The sequence below is a fragment of the Phodopus roborovskii genome, unplaced genomic scaffold, assembly GCF_943737965.1.
Source record: "Phodopus roborovskii unplaced genomic scaffold, PHOROB, whole genome shotgun sequence".
Classification (NCBI taxonomy): domain Eukaryota; kingdom Metazoa; phylum Chordata; class Mammalia; order Rodentia; family Cricetidae; genus Phodopus; species Phodopus roborovskii.
The window spans coordinates 22967831-22994846 of NW_026126433.1; the positions used below are offsets into that span (position 1 = coordinate 22967831).

Here is a 27016-nt window from a genome sequence, read left to right on the forward strand (position 1 = left end):
GGAGCAGGTTCCTATCATCATGAAAGTGAGTGCCTAAGCGGCCACTATTCTGTGTACATTGTTCTGTAGCTTGGGATACTTCAGCTAATGTTCCCGTCCATTCTTTGTGAACTGTTTACCAGTGGCACCTTCCTGTTAGTTTCAGAAGAAAACAGTCTCATATAACTGTGCATTTCCCTGAACACTCAGGCTGTTATCTCAAGCACTTTACAGCAGGGTACTAAGCCCAAATTTGAAAATGCTCTTCTTTAGGAAACACTGTCAGTCCCAGGAAGGTAATCTGGAATGCTTACATCTTAGATATTATCTGCAATGCTGAACATGTATTAGGATTCATCAAACCTTGGGCTCATAGAAAATTTGGAACAGAAAATGAAAATTCATGTAGCCTGAAGTCCTTCATTTTAAAAGAAAAGTTGAATGACAATTATTTTGTCTAAGAGTACATAAAATGTTTACAAACTTCTTTAAGAATATTCTTTATGACAATACTTAACTCATAGCCCTCTTACTTATGAACTTCTACAAGAAGGAAAAACAAAGGTTTTGAGACAAGGTCTTACTATGTATTCCTCCTGCCTAAGCCTCTCAAGTTCTGGTATTAAAGGCACTTGCCAATACGTCTGACTTAGTAATTCTTTTTACTGTAGTCTTCTCAGTTGACATAAGCATTCTAAATACCAAAATAAAGACAATGATTTCTAGACATGGGCTATAGAACAGGGCAAAGAGTCTGTCCAAAAGATGTGTACACTGAAAATGCAAACTGACTTTTCCCTGACATTCCCTGATGGCCAAAGTGGCTGACACAAAATAAGGTTAATCCCATGTTTCATATTACTGGGAATCTATGGCAAAAACATGCAAGAGAACCGGGATTAGAGTATCAGTCTATCATCACTCACTGCTTAATCCATGTCAGCAAGTCCTGCCCCATCTCAGGGTCACAGCATTGGAAACAAGAGAAAATGAATTTTTGTGGCTTACCTCCCAGGAACTGTGTGGAATCAATGAGTTAATGCTTATAAAGAATCTCAAGTGTCTCTGAAAACTGTCACTATTTAAACAGGAAGCAGAGTTATTTTATTTCATCGGCTAGTTATGTGGCCCCATCATCTGATACCCTGCTCTGTTATATGGCTAAGTAAATCACCAAGATGTACTATGTATGGAGCAGGCAGCTGTTAAAGGATGGAAAACGTTTTAGATATAATTAACTTTCCAGCCACACTCATTGCTTAAAGTAAACCTCCATAAAGAGATTATATAAATTAAGACTGTCAAATAGTTAACATATTATAGAACTATGTTGATAATGCATCTACAGCTAATAATGCTAAAGCATATTTTAGACATTTTAACTCCTAAATCTAGTCAGGTTTTATAGTAACTCAAAAGGCAACACATTTCCCAGAAATAATTTTTCTAGCATATTTTCAAGATGTACTTAATCTTTCTCAATCAGTGAGGGCCACTCAACTTTAGAAGGCAGAGTGGGTACCTTCTAGACAACTCCTCTTGACTTCTCTGTGCTAAAGTCACACATGCTCCTGGTGAGCCATGTCATTCTACTTTCAGCACACAATGAACTCCTATACATTTTCTTCTACCCTTCTCTTCCTTGCTGGCTGAGATCTATACACAGTGGCCTCATTTCTGCTTTCCCTTTCCTGACCAGTCCACTTGACCTTAGAACATTTCTGTAAGGAGTAAGGTTCATCTCCCATCACATTTCCATTTACTAGTGTGTGAAATTTTCCCAGGATATTTGTGTGATCTTTCTCCCAGGATATGACCTCTCTTGCCATCCTTAGAGGTTCAAATGCCTCTCACCCTGCTTTGTTATTATATTGTTTGTTTATTTGGTTGGTTGGTTGTTGGTTGGATTTTCAGGACAGAGTTTGACTGTGTAGCACTGGCTAGTTTAGAACTCACTCTGTAGATCAGGCTGACCCCAAACTCAAAGATCTGCATGCTTCTGCCTCCAGGTACTGGGATTAAAGGTGTGCACTGCCATTCCTAACTTCTCATCCAGTTTTGAATTTGCTACTTGGGATTGAAAAGCTGCTTGTTAATAACCTACCAATTGTCACTATTTCTAATTAATTAGTTAGTGAACCCATCAGGCTCATTTAATATATTACACTTTAAAGTAAAGTCATGGACTTTGTAGCCCAAATTCAATGAAACCAAAGTTTTCAGGGTTCTCCTTTGCAAAGAGCTTCCTGAATCTGGCTCCTTAAAACTGAGTTCACGATTCTGTATTGTTAGATGTAACCTGAGACCTTCAAATGATATAAAATCCAGACTCTATAAAACCTGAGTTACATGGAATCTATTGTAGAATTTGTTATATCATTGTGGTGTATTTATTATCTGTTTCCTGTCTCCTACTACAAAATGAGCTCCACCAAGGTCCAGACTTCTGTCTGTTCTGTTCAGGGCTGTATTCCAAAATGGTAAAGGAAGTAAGTGATTGGTTAGGGAAAGAGCACAGAACTGTATTTCAATGTTTACTGCTATAGACTACTGCTGAAAGAAATATTCACACACTTTAGATACTGGTCCACTCCCAGTGCAATTCCATTTCTCACGAAGCTCAAAGTAAAGGGCAAAAGACTCTCAACTGAACAGAGGATTTGGCCTGGCTGCAGGTAGTATCCAGGGGTTCTGGTAGGCATTGTAACTTTGGGAGCATCTAGGAGAAAAAGAACATAGGTAAGATAGTCACCGCGATAAGAAATATTTTCTGTGAATCCACCTACAAATGTTATACTTGAGTGGTTCTGATAAATCATCAGGATTACGATGAATCTAAATTTCTAAATTTAGTTTAACTACTTTATTCAAAGCTGATGCATTTCTGGATCTCACCATAGGCCCTCATTATGATATTCACCGAATTAAAGTCTCCACTGATTTTAAAATATACAAATTCTCTCCACTACTAAGCTAGAAGAAAATATCAAATGATCCACATTATAACATCAACTGTATGATAAATTCATACTCAAAATATATAAAAATGTTAGACTAATCCACATACCTTAGAACATAAGGAATTGTTTTCCTAAGAGGAATAATGAGAAGTATTTTTAAAGAATCCAACAAATTTCATGCATTCAATATAGGGGTGAAGCCAACTCCTTCGAATGTTAACGTCAGTAAATCTTGAGGTTGGTTTTGTGCTCACCATTGTATAATCACTAAATAATAGCTCTTTAATTTCTATATCTCAACCCATAAGTAAAAGATAATCTGCTGGCCCCTGCCCAGCTTTATAAACAATCTATCTGTACTATTGTAGGTTAGAGTGAAGTTACATGTCTAAAGTTTTAGCCAGAATGGATCATTTCAAAATCTCTCTGATGGAGATAAACAGAGACTTCATGTTCCCAGGTCATTCCTATCTTTATATCATAGGAGATACATTAGGAACTAGTTTAGTAACTAACTAACCAGCATTTGCTCATACTCTACTACTATTCTTGGAATAGATGGTGCTTGACCACTACATATAAATGTTTGCCAATTTAGATAACTAACGAATAGGGGAGGGTAAAAAAGGATAGTACAGTTCCCCACTGATTAAAGTTACCAAGTCCTCAAGACTATAATTAGTAAGATTTAACATAAAACTCTGGAAGTACTATTTAGAAGTCAAATATGCATGCAATAACAGTTAAAAAAAAAAAGGAGGCCATGAATATAAAGGAGAGAAGGAGGGGCATATGAGAGGGTTTTGAAGGAGAACAAGGAAGAGAGAAATGTTATAATTAAATTATCTCAAAAATAAAAAGAAAAATGTTTACATAAAACATAAAGAAGCTTTTTACAGCAAACTGAAACCATTACAGAAAGTCACACAACTGGCTGTAATGTGAAGATGAATGGAGCCTGGGGCCCAGTCCCAAAAGATGCATCGGAAGCACAGTGCCTGCATCCCAGGTTCAGGAGACACCATGGACAATGGATCAGAAGACTGTAAAACCTAGAACATGGGAGAGTTCTAGAAATGGCAGGAAAGCTACATACACATGATACCTCAACAATATAGCTGCCTAAAGAAGACCTGATTAATGACAGAGCCAATAGACATGCTAATGCAGAAGGGGGACATCTCACTAGATCCCGTCCCCAGACAAAGAACTAAAGACAGCTAATGACTGGTAAAAGAAAGAGAATTAGCCTCTCCCAGTGATAAGTCCCCAATACAATAAAATGTGGTCAACCCTGAAAGCACATACATAAACCAAAGCCACAATAAATGGACTCAGAGTTTGTATTTATGTATTTATTCATCTCTGTGCCTAACAATAATAAAGAAAAAGAGGTCATCTATTTGAGAAAAAGTAAGGGTGGACATGGGAGGACTTGAAGGGAATAAAGGGAAGGGGCAGTGATGAGTTTATATATTTTTTAATGTTAATAAATTCTAATACACCAGAATAAAAAAATAAAAGCTAAAAAAAAGTTATCTGCATGTAATGCTCACCAATCTTGCAACAGAGCAGTAACACGAGTAAAACTTTTACTTTATAGTCCATTTTTTTAGCTGTCAACATTTCAGTGGTGAGTGAAACAATGCCTTACCTGGAACAATGCTGGAAAAGGAAACACTCGACACTCTCTGGAACAGATAGCCATCTTTGTCATAGCCTGTCACTTTGAGAAAGAAAGCTTCATCTGGCGGAACAAAGTCAGAAATATTCCAGATGCCATAAGGTTTTCGATCTGGGTAATGTTTAACAGGAATCGTCTTAAGAGACACCCCTGAGATACTCAGAAGTTCCAAACGATCTACTCTAGCTGGACTGGAGATTCCTGAAGTGTTCAGCAGCACATAGGTAGGTATCCCTACGAGAAAAAGGCATTGTTGTTTACAAGTGGCACACAGTTGGGGGTTATCTGTGAAACAGGCACCAGCACTATAGCAGTCCCCATGCACTGTCAGATGAACAGGATGAACTGCTCTGAGACGGATTATCCAGTTGCAGAACGTTTCCCACATGAAGACAGACACTTGGGACATTTTATGTGATTACCTCACAGTATTTCAACTGTTCTTATATAGAGAGAATTAGGGTTATGAATATTATGTGATAGTTGATTATGAGACTATTTTTTTAAAGATTCACTTTTTTATCCTTAAAACTGCAACAACAAAGATGTTAGCAACCATTAAAATAAAAAGATGCTGAAGGTCACAGTATGGCTGAGCTTTGCCTTTATCTGTAAGACAACAAATCTTAATGGCTGGATAAAATAGGAACAAGAACAAGCTCACTCAAAATTTCACCTTTCGACATAATGAAATGCATAGTATCTTTAAATTTCAGCAATGTATATGCACTTCATCTTGACAAAAGTTTATAAATTATTGATATTAAAAATTCACTAAGAGCCAGGCAGTAGTGGCACATGTCTTTAATCCCAGCACTCAGGAGGCAGAGTCAGGTGGATCTCTGTGTGTTCCAAGCCAGTCTGGTCTACAGAGTGAGCTCCAGAGAAACCCTGTCTCGAGAAAGAAATCAATAAGTACTTTTGTAAATGTAGTTAGTTGTGTCTAAAAGGCAACTGGAGTACTCACCTAAATTCATATTCCTAAACCCTAACTTCTGAAGTTCTGCTACGGGAGATTAAAGCAGGGCCCGGAAGTCTTAATTATTAAAAAGCCCTTCTTTGAGCTTCATCTGCTCTCAGAGTCATTCACTGGTCTTGGATCCCACTTTGCAAAATATGAAGAAATAATCACAATCATGTCAAAGAAAGACACTGTCCTTGTTAATGGGATTGAATGCTGCATACCAACACAGTCACACCCCAGCAGAGGCACAGATTTCACTTACACCAATTTAAGAGCCATGTGCATACCAACCTTGCACGGGTCTGCTGATTGTTTTTCTGAAGTCCAGCGTGGGTTTTTGGGAAAAGCCCGCTCGGAAATCAATAGTACTGAGACCAGTGATACGAACAGAGTGTCTTCCGCTGCTGGAGGTCTAAAACGTAAAACGTGTAACAACAAGCCTAGTCAGCAGAGGGTAACAGCGAATGCCATTGGTGTGGCAAATCACAGACTGTTTGCAACTGACGTGACGACTCTGACTAAGATAGTTATTGGGCGTGGAAATCAGGATGCTTGACCAGTAAGATGAAGTGGAGTTTATTAGAAGAAAACAACTTACACAGGAAACAAGTTACTATCGTGTCGCTCCAGCCCCAAGGATGCAGACCCCGCCACCCTGATGCTCTCCACAACCTGAAGGGGCTTCTGAGCCCCAATTCAATCCTTTTAACTGGCCACACCTGTGACCATGCCCAAACCGGTGTGGTCAGCGCTACAGGTGCGTGAGTGAATATCTCACCACAATATTGTGTAAATTTGGTTGTGATTTCCACTCTGAAATGCATGTTTTGTAATGCATATCTCGTAGAGCTCTAAAGTATAATTCAGGAAGTACGACATTCCTGGTAGTCAAAAGTAAATATTCAGTTGCTAATAAGTGGAGCTTATAGCAAATCTAAAAGCTCCAATGATTTCTGGATTTCTTCTTTGTTCTCTGTTGTCAAATAATAGATACTCAACAGATGCCAAAGAAGTAAGAAACTAAAATCTCCCCAACAAAAGCCATTCAAGTCCAGTTCTGGAAAATGTTTTCTTTTTCTTTTATTTAATCAATTTTCAATTAAAATACGATTACATAATCTTCCCTTTCCTTTCCCCCCTCCAGTCTCTCCCATGTACCCTCTCCCTCTATTCTCTCTCAAATTTGTGACCTCTTTTTCCTTAATCATGTACATACAAGTAACATTACATGAACTGAGCAAATTATATTTATATATACATATACTTTCCCACTTTCTTTGCCTCTGTGACACCACTACCAGAATAATCACAAAAGCTGGTGATTTCCCAGATTTTAACCATCTGGCACCTTCAGCTCAGCGCACCCAATGCTGAGCTACAAATGTGAGAAAAGTGTGGAGCTCACACACTGACTACTGGGGGAGATAGATGGAGAAGTGGGAAAGCTTGATATAAAGCAATAAACATAGTGATAGAAATATACAAAAAGAAGAATGAGTTAGCTTATTCAGCTAAAGGAATGGTTCTAAACTAAATACTAAATAAAACTAAGCACTAAAGTAATGAGCACATGCATAAAAAATAAACCATTTGGATTTAGTTCCCAGGGTGAAATATTAATACCACTTTAATGGGTTTTTTCCTGTGGACCCAGTGTATTTAAACTCAATAGTTTATTCCATTTTATTGTTATCTTCTAAAAGAAACATAACCATCCACAGTATAAAGATGATGACTTTGTGATATCAAGTTGGTAAACAGTTTTCCCAAATGCATAAGGTTTGCTAACTGCAGAGACAGAGATGTAATTCAATGACCAAATCCAAGCTTCTCACTACAACACAGCACCATCTGCTTAGAATTAGCATTTGCTTCTGGCTCACTTTCTCTTAAAGGAGACTCTGAGGATCTCTTACACCAACACATACACCTACACCAAACTCACCAAAATATTCAGACTGGAACCCAGAACAGCTAAGGCAAGGTCAGCATTTGGTAAAGATGACTTGATGCTAAAGACTCACCAGTGTTCTAGAATTGTGAATACATAGCCTTTACTTTTAAAGAAAATATGGCAAAATATGGAGCAGGATGGATCAGAGTCTAGATTTCTGAATTCAAGTGAGATTACCAGGAATGAAGAGCAAGCACCATGGAGAGTTCCAGGGATGGTGGGGAGTTCCTCCTAGGATTTACTTGGTTTAGCTTAGTTCTTCTTAGCCACCAAGGCAGATTACAGATGGAGCTACCTAATTTAAGGGTGATGGTTTACTAACTACATTTAAAGCCCTTTGAGGGGACTAACATGGCACATCCATTACATACAGAGTGCTACTCAATAGAAACAAATGGTATTTACTCTAAGTTCAGTACTCCTTCTAAAAAGTAGCCTTGAACTCTAAGGCATAGAAGACAATATCATTCTCAGAATTTGCTATAGCTATTACAGGTTTCTGACAATCTTTTCTGCTAAAAGAGTCAGAGAGTGTTGATAAATCTTTCTGTGAAAGAAAGCAGCTCCATGCTTTTTGATTAAAAACAAATATGTTAATACACAAAACATTTTAATTTCTAAATCCCAACTTAATGTCACTCAACATAATGAGCAAGGTAAGTGTATGGTTGGTTTTCCATGAATGACTAGAACCAGCTGCAGCATGCTTTAAAGCCATAATGCCAGTTATGGTCCATGGATTATAAATGGTAGAGAGTGTATTATTTCTGAATTGAAACATGTCCCTTCTTTTTACTCATCTGATGCACATTCTGCTATCTTTTCTTCTGCTACAGTGAATAAAAATGTTGCAGGCTAAAATTTGAGAACAGCACCCACCAGCCAGGGTTTATTTGTGACTGCATGAAGCAGGACAGTCTGTCAAACTACATGAATATTAATGCTAACATAACCTCCTTATATTAAGCCAGGGAAAATTCCTAGTGTCACTAGTTGAATTAAAATTTAATTGATAGAGCTCAAGTTCATTTCCTGCTCCTGAAGAGCATTCAAAGGAAGATATAATTTATGATATATATATATATATATAATATCAAGAGGTAATTACTTAACTAATTAATCTATTCATGTGTCAACAACCCTTTAAATACTGTTTCCCAATTTCTAATTCAGTCATGAGAGTAGTAAGTATTAAGCATTATTTTCTTCAGACTTTACAAAGTTAAGGATTACTGTGAAATCACAAAGGTAACAAATCATGGACCTTGAACTGAAATAGATGCCCACCTCCTTTCAAATATTTGCTCTTAAATAAGACCTCATTGTTTCAAAATCGAAGTAGATAATTATTTTTATCATTTTTTTTCATTGAGAACTGCTGTGATACAGGCATGGTATCAGCCATAAACACACAGTAATTCCAGCTCACTGTACACAGAAGATTTTATCTGTCTGCTCTGGTTCCACTGAACTGGTTTTCTGTCCACCCACTGGGTCACCAAAGCTGCCAATGAAAACTGCATTGTGAAGCATAATATCAGTTACAATTGTTTGGCCAATGGCTCAGGTTTCTTACTGGCTAGCTCTAACTATAAATTAACCTGTTTCTATTAGTTTATATTTTCACCAGAAGGCTCATTGCTTGTTATCTTACATCTTGATTCCCCAGCAGCTACATGGCATCTCTTAGAAAGCACCTATTCTCTCTATATATCTCTATTTGGATTTCCAGCCTGGCCTTATACTGCTAAGCCATTGGCCAAAACAGCTTTATTCATCAACCAATAGAAACAACAGATATTCACAGACTACAGAAGGACATCCCACATCAGCTCACTCTATGCCATTCTATTTGGCATTGAGTCTTTGCATGAATATGGCAGCAAGGAAAAAAATGGAGTCTAAGCATAGAATAAAATCAGTTTTAACACACACATTTATATACATTCAGCTTTACCTCTGGTCAAGTAAACAGATCTTTTTCTTAAACAAAGATATTCCATTTAGATAACATTTTGATATTGGAAGGCCAAAATAACTGGATAGTTTTCTAAGAAAATGCTGTGATAAAGTGAGCCATTACCCAAACACTAAGTTAACGCTGCAGAGTTGTCTACAGACATGCACAGGCCACCAGGTGAGGACAACTGGAGAACTCTCATGTGGTCCTCTGTAGACTTTACTAATGACTTGTAACCACACTTCTACCAGTTGACTATACTGTGATTTGCAAAATATACTATTTTTACTTTTTTTAAAAAACACTCAAAATTGAACAATTACACTCTTCTAATGATGATACTTTTATTTTGAGACACTAATATATTCTTGTTTGTAAGTTTTATGTAGTTATATAGAAAATAGAAATCATTTCTGAAGTTTGTTTGCATAGTGGCTTCTTCAATGTCTGCCAAAAGTAAGGTACAATTATTTGATTGATAATAAAATCATAAGTAGTTAAGACACACAGATATTGAACTTCAATAAATTTTCCAATTACAATGATAGGGAATGGAGTAATTTTTACATTTAAAAAATAAAATGTTTTAGATACTTTCTTTCATGAGTATCTTACTCCTCCCTTTCCCCTCCAACTCTAATGCCCCCCATGTCTCAAATTCATGTCTCCTTTAATTATTAGTGGGATGTGTGTGTGTGTGTGTGTGTGTGTGTGTGTGTGTGTGTGTGTGTGTGCAGATATAAAGATGCTCATTGCTCTTCATTTAAGGATAGAGCCTTGTGAACAGGTGTTGTCATTGTGCATGTTTTACTTAGACAACCATATTATCCTGTATAAAATGCATTAGTATGTACTGAAAATTAATATAACTATCTAACCCAAACTACTTCTTCCAGTCCTAGGATCTCAATATAGTCATATGATATGAAATATTTTCCTCTATACTTAGGGGATTATCAAGGGGCACTTTATCCATATTTACTTAATGGAAACATACCCCAGGGGATGAATTAAATTACAAATGATTACACTGATAATCCTAGGCTAATAGAAACATTTGTATTATCTAAATCTATTATTTAATATCATCATAGGGAGTTTTCCTTAAGGAGAAGGAGACAAAACTTGGCCCAGGGAGTTTCAGTGGTAATAGATTTATTCTATGTTGCTATAGATTAGCTACAGCTGTCTGAATGGAAAATTCATTTTGCTTCTCAGAAATAAGATCCAGGATTTGTAGTTTCCATATAAATGGAAACTTGGGGGCATAAAACAGCTTTCTGTCCTGTTTTTAATAAAATTTTGTGTTCCTTTCAGTTACTTCTGTTCAGTATGTTTTACCTACATCAGAGGCAAGTTAAAACACTTGCATCACTCATATGATTAGGCAAATGATTTGACTCTTTGTGTATAAAAAGGTGCCCCAGATTGGGTTGATCCAGTTGGGGGGTGGGATGGACAGAGAGAGTAATGAGGTTTGGGACAAACCTGGTGACAGGGAAACCCCCAGGAATCCATAAGTATGATCCTAGCTAAGACTCCTAACAACAGTGGAGAGGGTGCCTGAACTGGCCTTCTTTTATAATTAGACTTATGAGTACTCTAATTGTCATCAGAGAGCCTTCATCCAGTAACTGATGGAAGCAGATGCCAAGATCCACAGCCAAGTGCTGGACTGAGCTCTGGGAGAGGAAGGATTGTATGAACAAGGGGAGGGGGCATCCAAGACCATGCCTAGGAATCCCAGAGACAGCAGACCTGAGCTAATGGGAACATGTAGAATCTGGACCAACGATTAGGGACCCTGCATGGAACTAACCTAGGCCTTCTGCATGTGGATGACAATTCTGTACTTTGGTCTGTTTGTAGGGCCCTTAGCAGTGGGTTCAGTACCTGTCCCTGGCACTTGAGCTGGCTTTTTGGAATCCATTGCCCATGCAGGGATATCTTGCTCAGCCTTGATATAGGGAAGGAGCTTGGTCCTGCCTCAACTTGACATGCCATGCTTTGTGAGCTCCCATGGGAGGCCTGTCCATTTCTGAACATAGGAGGAGTGGATGGGGGGAGGTAGATGGGAGGTGGGGGAGGAATGGAAAGAGAGGAGGGAGGGGAAAGTGTGCTTGGTATGTAAAATAAATTTAAAAATTTAATAAAAATGAAAAGGGAAAAGTGCCCCAATACATCACAGTGTTTGCATGAGAAAGCACAAAGAAACCGCAGAGCCACTCGGGAGCATTTAAATAAAAGCTGCATTAAAGCCCCTCCCAATCCATGCACTACAGGCTGACTGAATCTAAATCTGCCACATTCTTAGATACCAGCAGAGTAAACATTAATTAATTAATTAATTAATTAATTAATTAATTTAGGAGGGGGTGGTTTTTTGAGACAGGGTTTTTCTGTGGCTTTAGAGCCTGTCCTGGAACTCACAGAGATCAGCCTGCCTCTGCCTCCCAAGTGTTGGGATTAAAAGTGTGTTCCACCAATGCCCTGCTGTAAGCATTAACTTTTATTCATAAATGTTTCTATAGTTTTAGTTTGGGCACTGTGGCCCAAACTCTAATCACAATAATTAGGGAGAAAAAAATCTCTACAGAAATAAATATGATGTAAGAGAAAAATCTAAGAGAGGTATAGAGAGCCAAAAAGAAAAGATATTTTAGAACACATTTGACAAGACTTGATGAAAGTGTTGACATTTGATTTGAATCTTGAGCACAGTAACAAGTCAGAGTGAAAGGAATAGCATGCTAGGGAGAAGGAACTTCTAGAAGGAGAAAAACTAAGTCAGGGTATAGTAGTGGCACCAAACTAAAGAATCCTAACAGGCAGATGTCTATGAGTTCGAGGTCAGCCAAATCTACATAGTAAGTTCCAGGACAGCCAGCCCTACATAGGAAGACCTTTCAGGGACCATAGAAGTTGCTCAGTTCCATATTGATTTAAGGTCAGAGAGTTCAAACCATCCTTGCCCTTTCAAAGTTAAACACCAGAGACCAAAAGGTCTAAGATGTGGTTATTGACGGATGTTTGGCCTTAGGTGTGGTCACTGGATCTCTAGCCTAGATAACAGACTACTTGATCTAAGGCGTGATTACTGGATGTCTTAATCTTCAAGGTCAGATATGAGGATGTTGAGCTAAGGCATGCTTACTAGATGTTTTACTCCTCAAGATCAAATGGCAGGATGTTTAGCAATAGAGCATGATTACTGGATGGTTTGAGAATTAAGGAAGTAATTACACTTGTTTGTCTTTATTATTTTTTTTTTTTTTGGTTGGGATATATAAGAACTTTTAGCAATATATTTAGAGCACATCCCAGTATTACTGGATGCCCTCACGACTCTATCTTCTGTCTCTAGCCTATTTATTTCCTCAGTCCACACTCCCCTTCTCAGGTATGAACCACACTAGTAGGCTGGACTGAACAAAGATCCTGTCTTGAAAAAACAAAACAAAAGAAAAAGCAGGGGTCAAAAGTGGGAATAACAAAAACATCTTAAAATTAAATAATTAAATTTGACTAGGATGTAAATATAAGTGATACAAGATAATCAGAAGAGTGGTTTAGGCAAAATCACATGATCTTCCAACATCTTATGGTCATAAAACAGACTGTTTTTCATACTTGGAATAAAGTGTTATTTGAAACATTTAGAAGTCATCATTAATTCGTCTGATAGAGCAGACATTTTCTAGATAGTGCAAAGGAGATAGCATGCAGGATACACTATCTAATCTCAGTTCTCTTCTTGAGAAAGCACACATGCAGAACATTTGTCATTCACAAGCTGTCTAAAAGGGAGACCCAATGTCAGTAGTACTACTTATGTCAGTGGATGTAACTATTTTGTATCATGCTGCTACATTTTTCTGGCATTTCATATAGGAGAAAAATAGTTTTATTATCTGCAAGTTGCACTTCAATGCTATGTTTTATTTAATTGTTGCTACCATTAACTGTAAACTAACAATGGTGTCCAGCAGGAGTGCAGGTTCTTTGATAAAGTCTAGAATGAATTTGGGGCAATGTGTTTTTCTCAATTAATTAATGTGCCTTTCTTAATTATAGCAGACTGAGCTTAGACACTTGTCTAAACAGAGATTTTACTGCCTCATCATCTTTTTCTCACCCTCTTTGCTTACAAGATAACCCTTAGAACGCCTCTGTTTTAATTATCAATTAAATGTGCTTAGTGTACACAAAGCAGATAGTATGAAACCTGGCCAAAAGCAAACCCTGAAAATTGATGACTGAATAAGTAGACATGTCAAGCACAAGACTAACTGCAGTCATGTTGGATCAGTCCTCTAGGCAAGAGTTTTACTAGAGGAAAAACCACGGGTAGCAATCCAATCACCTGGAAATTGGTTCAAATGCCACGGAATAGAACTAATAACAAAATGGTATCACTTCCATGTATCTCCCAGACAGCAGTGGATACCTTATTGTTACTATTCAGAAAACAACAGAATATCTGTCTGCCAACTTAGGGCACTTATGGTTGAGGTCAAGGCTACACTAAATCATATGAGGGATTAAGAGACTAGACTATCATAGTTCTTCCTACCATAGGGGTAAATAAAAAGTGGACACAGCCTGAGTCACATTTTGGGCACATTGAACAAAAATAATGTTAACATCAATTTTAGCCTTGCTTATTCAAAATACCATAGTAGAAAAACACTTCATTGCTGCTATCAAGGCATCCAGTATGTACCGCACACCTATTGTGTGCAAGGGACTGAGTTACAAATAAAACAGGTATGGCCATTTATGACTCATTCACTGAGAAATTGCCAGACTGTATTTACACTGCCTGTGCCCCTGTACTCTCACTCAAGATCATCTACTCCCCAAATCTATTCTAGCCTTTATAATAACCCTGCAGGGTATGGCGCTCCGGGAATGAAGAACATTCTGGCACTTGAAGGGAGTTATAGTGCAAACTGTAATTTCTTAAAAATAAGAAAGTTAATGTACATGTTCTTTGAAAATCAAATATCTTCCTGGCATGGAAAATCCGCCTTGAATACTTGCGCTGCACTTGCCCGCATGCTTGTTCACTCATCCCTGTAACTTGAATGGCAGTCCCATGAAACCCATTGTATTATGTAGGCAAGTTGAGGTGATGAAAGAAAAAAACATTGTTGTAGGTATCCTCACAAGGATTCTAGAGCAAGGGACTTGTTGGTAGCTGCTCAGGGTGTTTCTGGGAAGGGGAGAAGGGTGAAGGAAAGCACAGCAATGAGGCACATTCTGATAAGCCTCCTCCTATAGTGAACATTTGGGGAGAGTTTATGCCTTAATAGTTTGAAAATTGCTTCTGAGAAGTGTTCATGACTCAGCAGAACAACCTTTTCCTGTTCTTAGGGAAACCCTCTTTCGCATAAAAACACCAATACCTGACCTGGGAGGAGGGCAGAGCATGAGGAAAAGTCTGCGAAACACTGGCAGTCTCTCAGATGGCACACTGCAGCCAGTTACACACATAATCCACAGCGAAATCACATCTCTGAATTTTGACTGTATGTTATATTCTTGCCTCCATATTGACTATATATCTCTTCAGATAATTCAAAGAAACAAATGCTTTTTTTAGTAAAGAAAAATGATGATCTATAACAAATAGTAGCAGCCAGCGGTTCTTGAAAGCTTGTCTTGTAAGTGAAACTGCACTATTTCTTATATATGAACCCACTTTCATTTCAGCTGAACCCTGTGGTGTAAAGGAGGTGTCCTCCTCATGTAACAGAGGAGGACAGTAAGGAATATCAAAGCTCTGCTCCCAAGCAGCCCGGCCTGTGCATTGTGTTCAATCCCATGCAGTTCCAACCAGAGCCTGCATCACTAAGCATTCTTCCACTGGCTTCATGTCTGCTGACTTTGGAAGCAAGAAATGGATGGTACCATCAGTCCACAGATTGGATGATAGGAAAACTGCCCAAGAATTTTAATTCTTACTCCAGAACATCACTGATGTCCATGGTCATCAAAACAACACTACCTGGCTCATGTGCTCAAGACCTCCCACACACGTACCTTCATTAAAAGTGTTCTTCCTGACTGCAAGAATATATAAATAAGCTGTTTCATATGCATTACAAGGCATGCCAGCTTAAAAGTAAAATAATAAACAGACTGTGAAATAACAGCACCTTCACTGTCCACGTTCCAGCTTCTGGCTCTTTGACATTCACCACTTTGGCAGAGTTGTGGATATTCAACAGCTCGTTCAAGCCAAATCCCTTTTTTATCAGCTTCCCTAAAAGACAAAACAATGGTAGAAAGCATAATTTTTCTCCCAGTTAGAGAGATCAGGCAATTAAACATAAGCAAGCCTCAGAGTATGATCAGATTTCAAATAACACAGATTTTTTCTACTAAGTATGTGCATATATTATTTAACAGATATTTGTATCCATAGCTCAAAACATTGTTTTATTGGTATCTAAAAATTACTTAATTGTAGGCTTCTGGGAGCTGCAACTGAACTAACAGATCCTCATTTGTTATGTGTTTGATAGTAAAGTGAGAATAACAACTGATAAACCGTGTTATTTCTAAAGGCAGCCTAGAGAACAATTGCCATGTTACTAAGACTTCACACACAGTCACCAGAGACAGGTAGATTGCACATAGGCAGAACCCAAACCCAAATCAGGTCTTTCTGGAGGTCAGTGCAGACGCTACTAATGTGAGAATCCTGAGCAAGTCTCTGAACAAAGTGTATGAGCTTAAGCAATTTTCCATTAGGGCAGGGGAAGGTTGTCTCTCAAAAGATAATGAAAGAATAGCATTGTAATAAAATGCATGGGACCATCTCCTATCTGCCTGAAATTTACTTCCAATAACCACTAGTGGGGAATCTAAGGAGAAAAAGAAATACATTGGAACCAAGCCCTAGGTTTTCACCTTTGCCTTCCCCATGGACTATTTACTCAGGTATGTATTTTAAATAATCAAAAGGTCGACCATCACTGTGAGCCTAGAGCAGTAAGAGCATGACACAATGAGTACAGCATGGGAGTGAGTTATTCCAGTGGGCAGGACATGGGTATAGCTTTCTGGGATAGCATGGGAGTTATTCCAGTGGGCAGAATGTGGCTGCAGTGGCAAATGCCCTGCTGAGACCAGCTCTCCACAAGTCTTTAAAAGGAGGTTTTACTTCTTTGTAAATTTCAGCGTTTTGCTAGCATGGATGAGGGACTTTGCGCAATATTTCATATACTTAAAGGAATTATTTCACGCTCTTAAAAGAATTATTTGCTCCTATGATGTAAATAAAAAATATAGTTACTCCTTCCCCTTTGGAAATATTCACAAGCAGAGAAAAGGTACATGGGCAGATTCCAGAACCACGGTGGAAATCATGGTTCATGAAAGCCAGTAGGTACACTTAATACAAATGTGAGAAAAGCTGAGATTCCTTTGTTTTCAGATTTGCTTTTTGGTGTGAGTCTCATCATTTTCAACCAGCAGTAGAATTAGAAAATCTTGTAATAAAATACAAGTGAGAGAAAAGTAAGTTAAAATATCTATTCACCTATTAATAATAGAATTTCTTTTGACAGTCCTGGGAACTAAGGTGGGAACCGTATACATAGTACAAATGCTGGACCACTGAACTCAACACCAGACTAAATTTATGCATTTAATCTATCTATCTATCTATCTATCTATCTATCTATCTATCTATCTGTGCATATGTGTGTATGTGTATTTGATATATGTGTGTGATGAATTTTGATATATGGGTGTGGGGTGTGTATGTGTGTGTGACATATATGTATGCGTTGATGTATGTGTATATGTGTGTGATGCATTTGTGTGTGGGTATAATATACGTGTGTTTGGTGTATGTGTGCGTGTGAGAGATATAGCTATGTGTGTGAGTATGTATGTGTGTGTGTATGTGTGTGATATGTGTGACAGGTATGTGTGTGTGGCGTGTGTATGTGTGCTGGGTGTATATGTGTGTGTGATACATCTATGTATGTATGATGTATGCGGAGTGTGATGTATTTGTATGTGTGTATGATTATGTGGTGTGTGTGTGTGTGTGTATGTGTGTGTGTGTGTGTGTGATGTATGTGCATGTGTCTGCAGGTGAATACGGGCATGTAAGTTGAGATCAGCGGCCACTTCAGGTGTTAGTTCCAGCTTTCACTTTGATATTTTGGTTCAGTGTCTCTCATGTTATTTCCCACTGCTGCTCATGCCAGTCTCCATGGCTTTCAGGTGTCCTCTTCTCAGTCTCCCATCTTGCCCTGGGAGTTCCAGGGCTGCAGTCATGTGCTACTGTACTAGGCTTGTTATGTAGGTTCTAAGTATTCGAACTCAAGCCATGGTGATCTTATGTCAAGTGCATCAACCATTGAGCCATCTCCCTCATCCATTAAATTTGGCTTTTAGGAACTATGTTCTTTAAAATTAAACTCTTCTAGAAAGTAACAATGAAAGTTATTTTTAGAAACAGTTATTTTAGTGATTCATTCAAAGCAACGTAAGATGCTAAATTTTACAGAACAAATTACTATAAAGTATACGCAAATTAAAACATTGGCCTGAGTACATAGTTCAGACGTAAAGCACTAGACAAGCATGTATAAGATCCTGAGCTCAACCTCCAGTACTGAAATAATGATATTTATGGTATTGCTATAGCACAATATTTAAATATTTTATCATGTATGTAACATAATTGCAATAAATTTCATGACTGTAACTTATTTAAATGTGAGATATTTTAATCTGTTAATTCTCATGTTAATTCAAAAATGCTCAAGACTAATAACATTTCCCTTTCAAACACCTTCTACAATAACTTATGAATGCTTTGAACTTATTCATAAAGCTAGAATTCATTGACAAAGTGTGCAAAAAGAGCCCTTCCCCATTCTTCATGTTTAATAGTCAGTGCTTAATTGATCTCACCAAAAGGATTACGGATTTCAATCACAGGGGAAGGGCCACTCAGGGACACAGTGACTTCTTTGAGGCTGGGATCAAAAGGAATTTTCCAAGTATTTACAGCCTGTTCCAAATGATCGGTGGATAAGAGGTGAACCTTGGAGGCCTGGACTGCTTCTTCCACCCACTTCAACACCTAGGAGAGGAAAAGAAATTCATGAATGGTGACCCCAGACACTTGTAAATTACCCTACTTGGAGCTCAGGACCTGTCCTGGCAGAGCGCTGTGGAGACTCCCTTGCTCCCTGTGAGTCTTAGTTCAAAGTTCATCAACAAAGACACGTGTTCCTCTACCTCTGTGTGCTGTCATCTCAAAATAAAAGGCTGGTTTAATCTGCATTCCAATTCCAAGCTTTCCATCCTGGATTAGTATTAACAATTAAACTTCAGGGTTAAAAACCAGGAGGAAAAACCCTAAAGGGACATTACAAATAATCTATATGTGAAGAGAAAAGAAGACAACCTCTTTTTAAATCAGAGTAGTTCAGGATTTTATTCATTCTAGGCACAATTTTAAAACTATACCACTTTAGCAGATTGCCAAATGCAATTTGGGCAGGTTTAATATTGCAAATAGTATTAAAGTAGTCTCAGTATGATGCATTATTCTACAAATAGTTGCAGTGTCAGCAAGATAGTCCTTTCTCATAAAATGTTAAATACCCCAGATGATGGGGAAGGCAACCAATAAATTTAAAAAGAGCAGAAAAATATTTCAGCTTCAAATCAAGTCAAGGAATACATATAAAAGTAGTCCTTAGGAAGATGCAACAAAATTAAAATTTTAAAATGGTGTAAAGGTAGAAAACATCAACTTCATATAATTCTTACAATAACATTAGACAAATGATGCATCTTTAGCTAGGTACCAATTAATCAATCTTAATTGAATCAACTCTCAGTCAAGGCCATGTTTATCAGTGTAAAAGAGGCTGCACAGTAGTGGCACAAACCTTTAATCCCAGCACTCAGGAGACAGAGGCAGGTGAGTCTCAATGAATTTGAGGCCAGCCTAGACTACAGAGTAAGTTCCAGGACAGCCAGGACTGTTACTAACAGAGAAACCCCATCTCAAAACAAAAACAAAAACAAAACACCTAAATAAATAAATAAGTATGAGAATAAAATAGGTTTTAAGGGAAAACTGACTCAAGAGAAAAGTCTAGAGACCTACGAGGATGACCCCAACTAACAATCTGAGCAACAGTGGATAGGCTACCTTAAATACTCTTCCCTGATAATGAGATTGATAACTAACTTATATGCCATCATAGAGCCCTCATCTAGTAGCTGATGGAAACAGAAGCAGACACCCACAGCTAAACCCTGAGCCGAACTCCTAGAATCCACTTGCAGAGGGGGAGGAGTGATAAGAAAAAGTGTAAAGATCAGGCTACAGAAACCCACAGAGACAGCTGACTGGAACAAGGGGGAACTCATGAACCCCCCCAGACTGATGGCTGGGAAACCAGCATTGGACTGTCTCAGATCCCCTGAACATGGGTCTCAGTTAAAAGGCCTGGGCAGTATAAGGAAACTCTGACAGTGAGACCAGAATATATCCCTGGTGCATGAAAGGACTTTGGGAGCACATTCCCCATAGGGCCTAGTCCCTACTCCAAATGACTTGATAGATTTTGTTGATCCCTCCTAAAAGGCATCACCTTCCCTGTGGAGTGGGGGGGATGGAAAAGGAGGGTGGTTGGGGGGCATGGGAGGGAGGGAGTGGTGGCATAGGCAGAGGAGAGTTGCCTCCAACCCCCCCCACCCCCAATCAATACCTGAGGCAGATGGGAGAGCTAACCCTGTAGTCAGAACAGTGGGAAAGCCATCCCTGACCCCTACCAGCTACAATAAGGGAGAGCAGGTCCTGAATCTCACCAGGGCAACTCAATAGAGCCAACCTTTTTAGTGCAAATGTAGGAAAGCCAGCCCCAAAACTGTGACCAAGGGAGAGCTGTCCCCATTTCCCACCTGGCAGACCAATCCTATAGCTGCCCAGATCCAGACCCATGGTTATGACCTGGTCTGATCCAACATCCACCCCATTTTTGATCTGCTGGAGCTCATCAAAGGACCTAACCCACAGACCCAGAGCTTCAGGATCTCCCACCAGGCAACAGCAGGATATCCAACAACAGTCCTATTGGGGCCCCAGCATTGATCATGTAGTGGGACCTGGGGCCTCAAATCAGACCCATGAGTCTTTCCAATAAACACTTGCAAGTAGAGATGTATGGACAAAGGGGTATACAGTGTGACATGTTGAGTCACACTGTAGCTTCCATAATGAGATTTGTTCATTCTTCCCTATTTTTTTCCATTTTATTTTCTTCCTTTTTTCTCTAGAATTTTCTTGTGTTTGGGGAGGGGTACAGTGGTGGAGGGCAGATGTGAAGTGATGGGGAACGAGTGGGATCAAGATACATGATGTGAAAGACAAATAGAATAAACTAATAAATAAAAGGGATGGAGAAAATGTAGAAGAACAATGATGTTGGAAGCATCTCATGAATATGTGTTTATAAGTTGGGACAAGATCTTGGGATTTCTTCACAAAGCTCCTCTTGAAAATTACTAACATACTTAAAGTAGAAGAGTTAAAAAGGCACATTTCAAAGAAAACGTCATGCTATCATAAATGAAACCAAATGAACACGTGTGCCATAAATCAAATAATGTATTTCATTCAAGTTTAGCCTCATGAAGCACCTGTATTTTCCATGTGAAATTACAAATATACCAACATAATTTTGCAAAGAAGCAGATGCTGTGATTTGAAGAGTGTTTAGCAATCTTCATGATTAAAGATGAAAGTATGACTGGTTCGGCTCATCAAATCTGTCCGTAAGACAATAGAAATCAGGCCAATTATAACTAATATTTGACATCTCCAATGAGGTAATAATCAGTGTTGACATTTTTATGAAAAGGGCTGTAAAGATTTGCTTTGCTCCAAAAAAGAAAAAAAAAACCCACAAAGGACTGATTTAGTGTCTGGGAAAGCAATCAATAAATTTAAGCAATAATAAAAACCTATCTACAGTCTCACAAGGGAAAAAGATGGAAAGAAATTAGGCAAACCAGCAGAATATCTATTCTACAGGAAAGACCAGCATGACTGGTTCTCAGCTAAATAGTGGGAAAGGCTTACTAAAGTCCATCACAGCTGTCAAGGATGTAGGAAAAGGAAGGAATCCACATACACTGGTGGGGATATTGTAAGTCGATGCAGCCTCTATGGATATCAGTACAGAAATTATTTTTGTTAAAAAAAATTCTAAAACTTAGAACCACCATATTATCTAACCATATGACATACTCATGGTTATATATCTAAAATAACTCTAAATAAACATGTCACAGGGATCCTTGGACATCCATGCTCATGGTAGCATAGTTCACCATCACCATGCAATATAACAAGCCTGTATACCATTCAGCAGATGAACAGATAACAACAATGTGATACTTATGCACAATATATTCTTCTTCATCTGAAAAAAAATGAAGTTATAACATTGACAGAGAAATGGATGTAACTTCAGGTCATTATAACAATTGAAATAAGTCAGTTACCTAAAAATAAATATTACACCTTTTTCTTATAGAGATATAAAATCTAGATTTTAAAAGAAATTGTCTGCAAGACATGTAAGTAAAAAGAGGACTATTTGGGTGGGAGGAAGGACAAAATGGTAGAGTGAAATGAGAGAGGATAATAGGGGAAGTGACAGACAAGTGTCATATATTTACTCTCGTATGCAAAGCCACAGTTAAGATATATTCATATAAGACATTCTACCAGAATCAAGACCATTGAAAAGGGGAGACCAGTGGGTGGAGAGTAGGGACAAGAGATGGTGTTAGGATGGTGAATATGACATGGTATCATTTATACCTTAATCTTACGAATTATTTTTAAAGAGAAATGCACAGCATCTCACTATTAATAATGAAGTAATTCCATTATGTAGAAACAGAAGTGAAATCATTTTTATGCATATCCCCCAGTAAGTTAACAGTTTATCTCTGTGTGCTTCCATGAATATATCTATCCTTCCAATACAAAGCAGTGAGATTATACATTACTGGAAACGTATCCAAATCCTAAGCATTCTTTGGAAAATGACGACCTTCCTAAAGCAGATGTATTTTCCTAGGGAAAGTGTGTTCAGATGTTGCAGAATTTAATCAGGTGTTAGACACATCTAATATCACTTTCAATTCATCAGTGAAACATTTATGGGATTTTCACAAAGAGATTATCCTGTATCATAACAACACTTATTGGAAAAGACATAGTGCAGACTCTATCAGGAGCCTCAAATCAATCCATTATCCACCCCTAAGAAAAATCTAATTGAGAACAGATGTGACTCATTTTATGAGAAAATACAGATACTATCAACATGTGAAGAAAAGTGTATCAATGCGAGCTACAGAATATGCCCTGGAGTTGTTGGCTTCTCAGGTTGCCAGATATAAGGGGGGGAAACATCGCTAATTGCCTGACTATGGAGAACATTCTCATGAGATTGGGAATGATCTATTGTAATGACAAAAGAAATCAAACTAGAATAGAGTGAGAGCCCTTGGATTGTGCTTTGCTATCAACACAATGCTTTTTCAAGCCACTAGGGAACCACCGATAGCACTTAAAAGTTTTAATGCAAAGGGAAAAAAAGGCTAAAAACGTTTAGCTATTCCTAGCAATTTAGATGTATAAAAGATCTTGGAGACAAACCAATGAATCCAGCTCCTTAATTTGATAGATGAGAAAAATCATATCTAAAGTGAGTTCTTGTACTGTTCTCATCTACCCAGAGTCATTCTGTCTCAACAGGTACATTTTAATTTAAACTCTTTGAGTTCATGAAGATATTCTTGTCTATACAGCCTATGCAGAAATCGGTACTTACTCCTAAGTTCACACATTTATTTAATTCTGGAACAAGGCACTGATGTTTGAAAGTGGCCTGTGTTGTTATGTGTGATAGAATATAAAGCAGGAATGAAAGTGAATTTTAGCATATATTAATGAGCAGAACTTGAGTAGTTCTGTTCTAGTTTGATGTTTGATACTGTGATAAACATTGACAAGAGGCAACATATTGAAGGAAGGGATTTACTAGGTTTATGCTAAGTCTCAGTCCATCATGAAAATGAAGTCAGAATAGGAACTCAAAGGTAGAAGAAACCATGTAGGAACACTGCTTTCCAGCCCACTCACTTCAGTATCATGCTTAGCTTGTGCTTGCTTTCTTATCCAGCCCAGGACACTACCTGCCAAGGTTGGTGCTGCCCACAGTTGGCTGGACCCTCCTGCATTAATTATCAACACAATCCCCCAACAGACGTGCTCACAGGCCAATCTGATCTATGCAATTCCTTAGACCCCAAAAGCTTTACACTTTGTCATAAAAGGCCATATAAGTAACTTCTGTGCACAATTATCTCTATTTTAAAGATGGATAAGAGTAAGTTACTCATGCCAAAGTTCGTAGGTCACACAATTAGACACAAAGTAACACACGTCTTTTGGCCCCAATGTTATTGTCTTCCCTATTTTGTTTAGTAATAGCATTTCTCAAGAGTGAATCAGAGAAGAGGAGGAGGAGAAAGAAAAGAGCTAGTGAAAACCGAGTATCAGTGCAAATGTTTTAAAACAAATGGCATGAGTAATAGAATGATTTAATTGGTGTACATTTGATCACATTTTAACAGTAAGTAGGCAAGAATTCACAATTTTAAAATATTAAAGCCTTTACATCAGTATTGTTTTTAGTGTGAGGAAGACTTGCTATAGTCTAAGACTAAGATTCTGTTGAAACGCTATACTACAGAGTTGGTGGGCTTCACTGACCCACTTCTGACCTACCTAAGAGAGACATGCTTTGCTGGATGACCAGGAGATTCCTTTGATCTGGGTTCAAGTTCATTATTACCTTGTAGTATAACATGGAGCCCATGATGAGAATTTTCCTAGAAGCCCCTAAGCAGCTAATGAAAATTCATGTGAAAACTATATGTGTATATGTGTCAAGGAGGCAATCAGAAAGAGGACATGAAGTCATATATGAAGATTTAAGGCTGTCACGTTCTGCTTGCATTCTACTCCACCAGAAACATAGAGAAACAAACAAACAAACAAAAAAAGGTGTATGTCATCCTTTAAACATACCTTTTAGAGATGCCCAGGTGCATACTAAGGAGACCACACTATACATGAATGATGTTCTGCTTTATCCAACACTGCTGAGAGTTTGGTTAATTTGTGCCTATTTCTGAAAATATATTCCCTAAGAATGATTTTTTGAAAGATCCAGTGTCACAGCAAAAGACCTCAGTAAGTCCATCAAAGAAATGCTATTTCTTGAAATCTTTTGTGGGGATCTTTTATAGGAAACACTGAATTGTATTACTGTATTCATGTACTGAGTTCACATTCAGATTGGAAAAACTGACCATGAGCGTTACTGACAGTAAGTACCATGAACAAGCATGGTTGTGGATTCAGTGTAAATGGTGTTAGGCAAAACAATAATCTATGGACTGGAGAGATGACTCAGCACATAGTGGTACCTGTTACTAAGGTGCTAAGGCTGGTTACTTAAGTTGAATCCCTCAAACCCACATAATGGAGACAGAGTGAGACAGACAGAGTGAGGCAGAGAAAGAGGGGGGGAGTTTCATGGTACAACTAAAATTGTATCCAGTTCACAAAGTTAGAACAGGATTTTTACTTCAAAAGGTATGCTGTTTAGTTTTAATTGACAGCTTGACAAGATCTAGAATCACCTGGAAGATTATCTCAATGAAGGATTGATTGTGTAGATCAGGCTGGCCTCTGGGCACATCTTCTGGGTGACTAATTGCCTTGATTACACTAATTGCTGTGGGAAGACCCAGCCAACTATGGGCAGTACTGTTTCCTGAGCTTGAGTCATGGGCTGTGTAAGAGTGGAGAAGGTAACTAGTAGGTGAGCATGCTTTCCAGCAGTTCTCTCTGCGTTGATTGTGGGCATGGTATGCCTGGTTTGAAGTTCTTGACCCTTGATCTTCTTCTCAATGTTGCTTTTGTGGTTGTTTTAGGTGTTTTGTTTTGTTTTGTTTTGGGGGGTGTTTGTCTGTTTTGGGAGACTGGGGGGTCAGAGAGTTTTATCACAACAGACATGAAGAATGGACAGAGGAATTGAAAACACTATGGTGATGGTTGTAAACTCTGATCATACAAGAACTCAGAATGTGTGCTTCACTTGGGACTTAACTTGGGCGATTTTCACAAAGCTTGAAATATATCTCAATAAACTTATTTTTCTTTTAACAAGACATGGGCTCAGTAGGGACTCTAGAGATGACTTCAACTCTGTGAGCACCTAAATCTTATGTAAAGTTGCCATATTTCCTGCATGACGAAACTGCATTAACATGCAGCAGCTGACAAAACAGAAAAGCACTTCACTTCAGAGATGCTTGAAGAGTGAAATCAGCCCCACTAGTTATTTTTAAAGCATCACAATGTATTTCATGAATTTATCTTCATAAAATTCTTGTGTCACAGTTTTAACAAGTTAGAGATGATAAAGGAAACTTAGCTTGCCAGAAAAGTTTATTTAAAAGAGTAAAATATGGAAGATTGACTTTATCATATACTTCTGCCTTTAAATCATTTTGTTTAGAGTAGGCAAATGTCAGAGTTCAGCCATCCCATTTTCACTTTTACTGGTTTTCAAAGGAAAATGATTTTTAAATACATAATTAGATACATACCTATTCATACAGATAGATGTGTGTGCATATGTGTGTGCGTGCACACATGCATTCATACAACATACATAAACAACTAGGCTCTCCAGTAAGGAGAGCCTAAAAGCAGATAGCAATTCAGGCTCTATGTGAATAACAAATTATCTAGATAAGTAAATATTCAGGATCTCTATAAGTGATAAAAATAAAGTTAGGGAGAATACTTGAGGGATATTGAAGTTACAGATTCCTTGCCAAGGCTCTATTTCACCTTCTTTGTTCATCTATACACACACACACACACACACACACACACACACACACACACGCACGCACGCACGCACGCACATTTTATACAAACACATAAAAGGCTGAGCCATGTCAATTTGGAGTTATTAACATGAAGCCCATGTACGACTACAGAGGCAACTATAAACTTTCTGAAATTGTATGCAGAATTATACATATATGTGACAGGAAGGCAGCTTATAATTTAGGCAGGGAGAAAGGAAGGAATAATTTAAAATAATTTACAGAATTATATCTCTCCTCCAGAGCCATGTTTATGTAACCAACTTTGTATTTTAAAAGAATCTAAATACCTATGCGAAATAGGTAAATATAATGCAAAATTACTTGACAAAGGAATTCCTCATTGATTAATGCAAGCCCATATTAACTGACTATTTATAGTCAAAGAATTAAAAGAGAAGTAAAACTTTGAGTTACAAAAGTGCAAACTACTAAAATGAATTTATATTCATTTATAATTTATAATACCAAATTTATA

At 38.0% G+C, this 27016-nt stretch overlaps 1 protein-coding gene across 1 annotated transcript in view; it reads right to left on the reverse strand.

The window, feature by feature from the left end:
- Positions 1-27016, reverse strand: part of Hmcn1 (hemicentin 1) — a 429789-nt gene that overhangs the window by 234443 nt on the left and 168330 nt on the right. Inside the window, exons 5-9 of the mRNA XM_051185954.1 lie at positions 18442-18613; positions 15663-15769; positions 5879-5999; positions 4594-4857; positions 2554-2698 (exon numbers count right to left, since the gene is read on the reverse strand). Coding sequence (XP_051041911.1) covers positions 2554-2698; positions 4594-4857; positions 5879-5999; positions 15663-15769; positions 18442-18613 — 809 coding nt within the window. The remainder of the gene's footprint in view (positions 1-2553; positions 2699-4593; positions 4858-5878; positions 6000-15662; positions 15770-18441; positions 18614-27016) is intronic.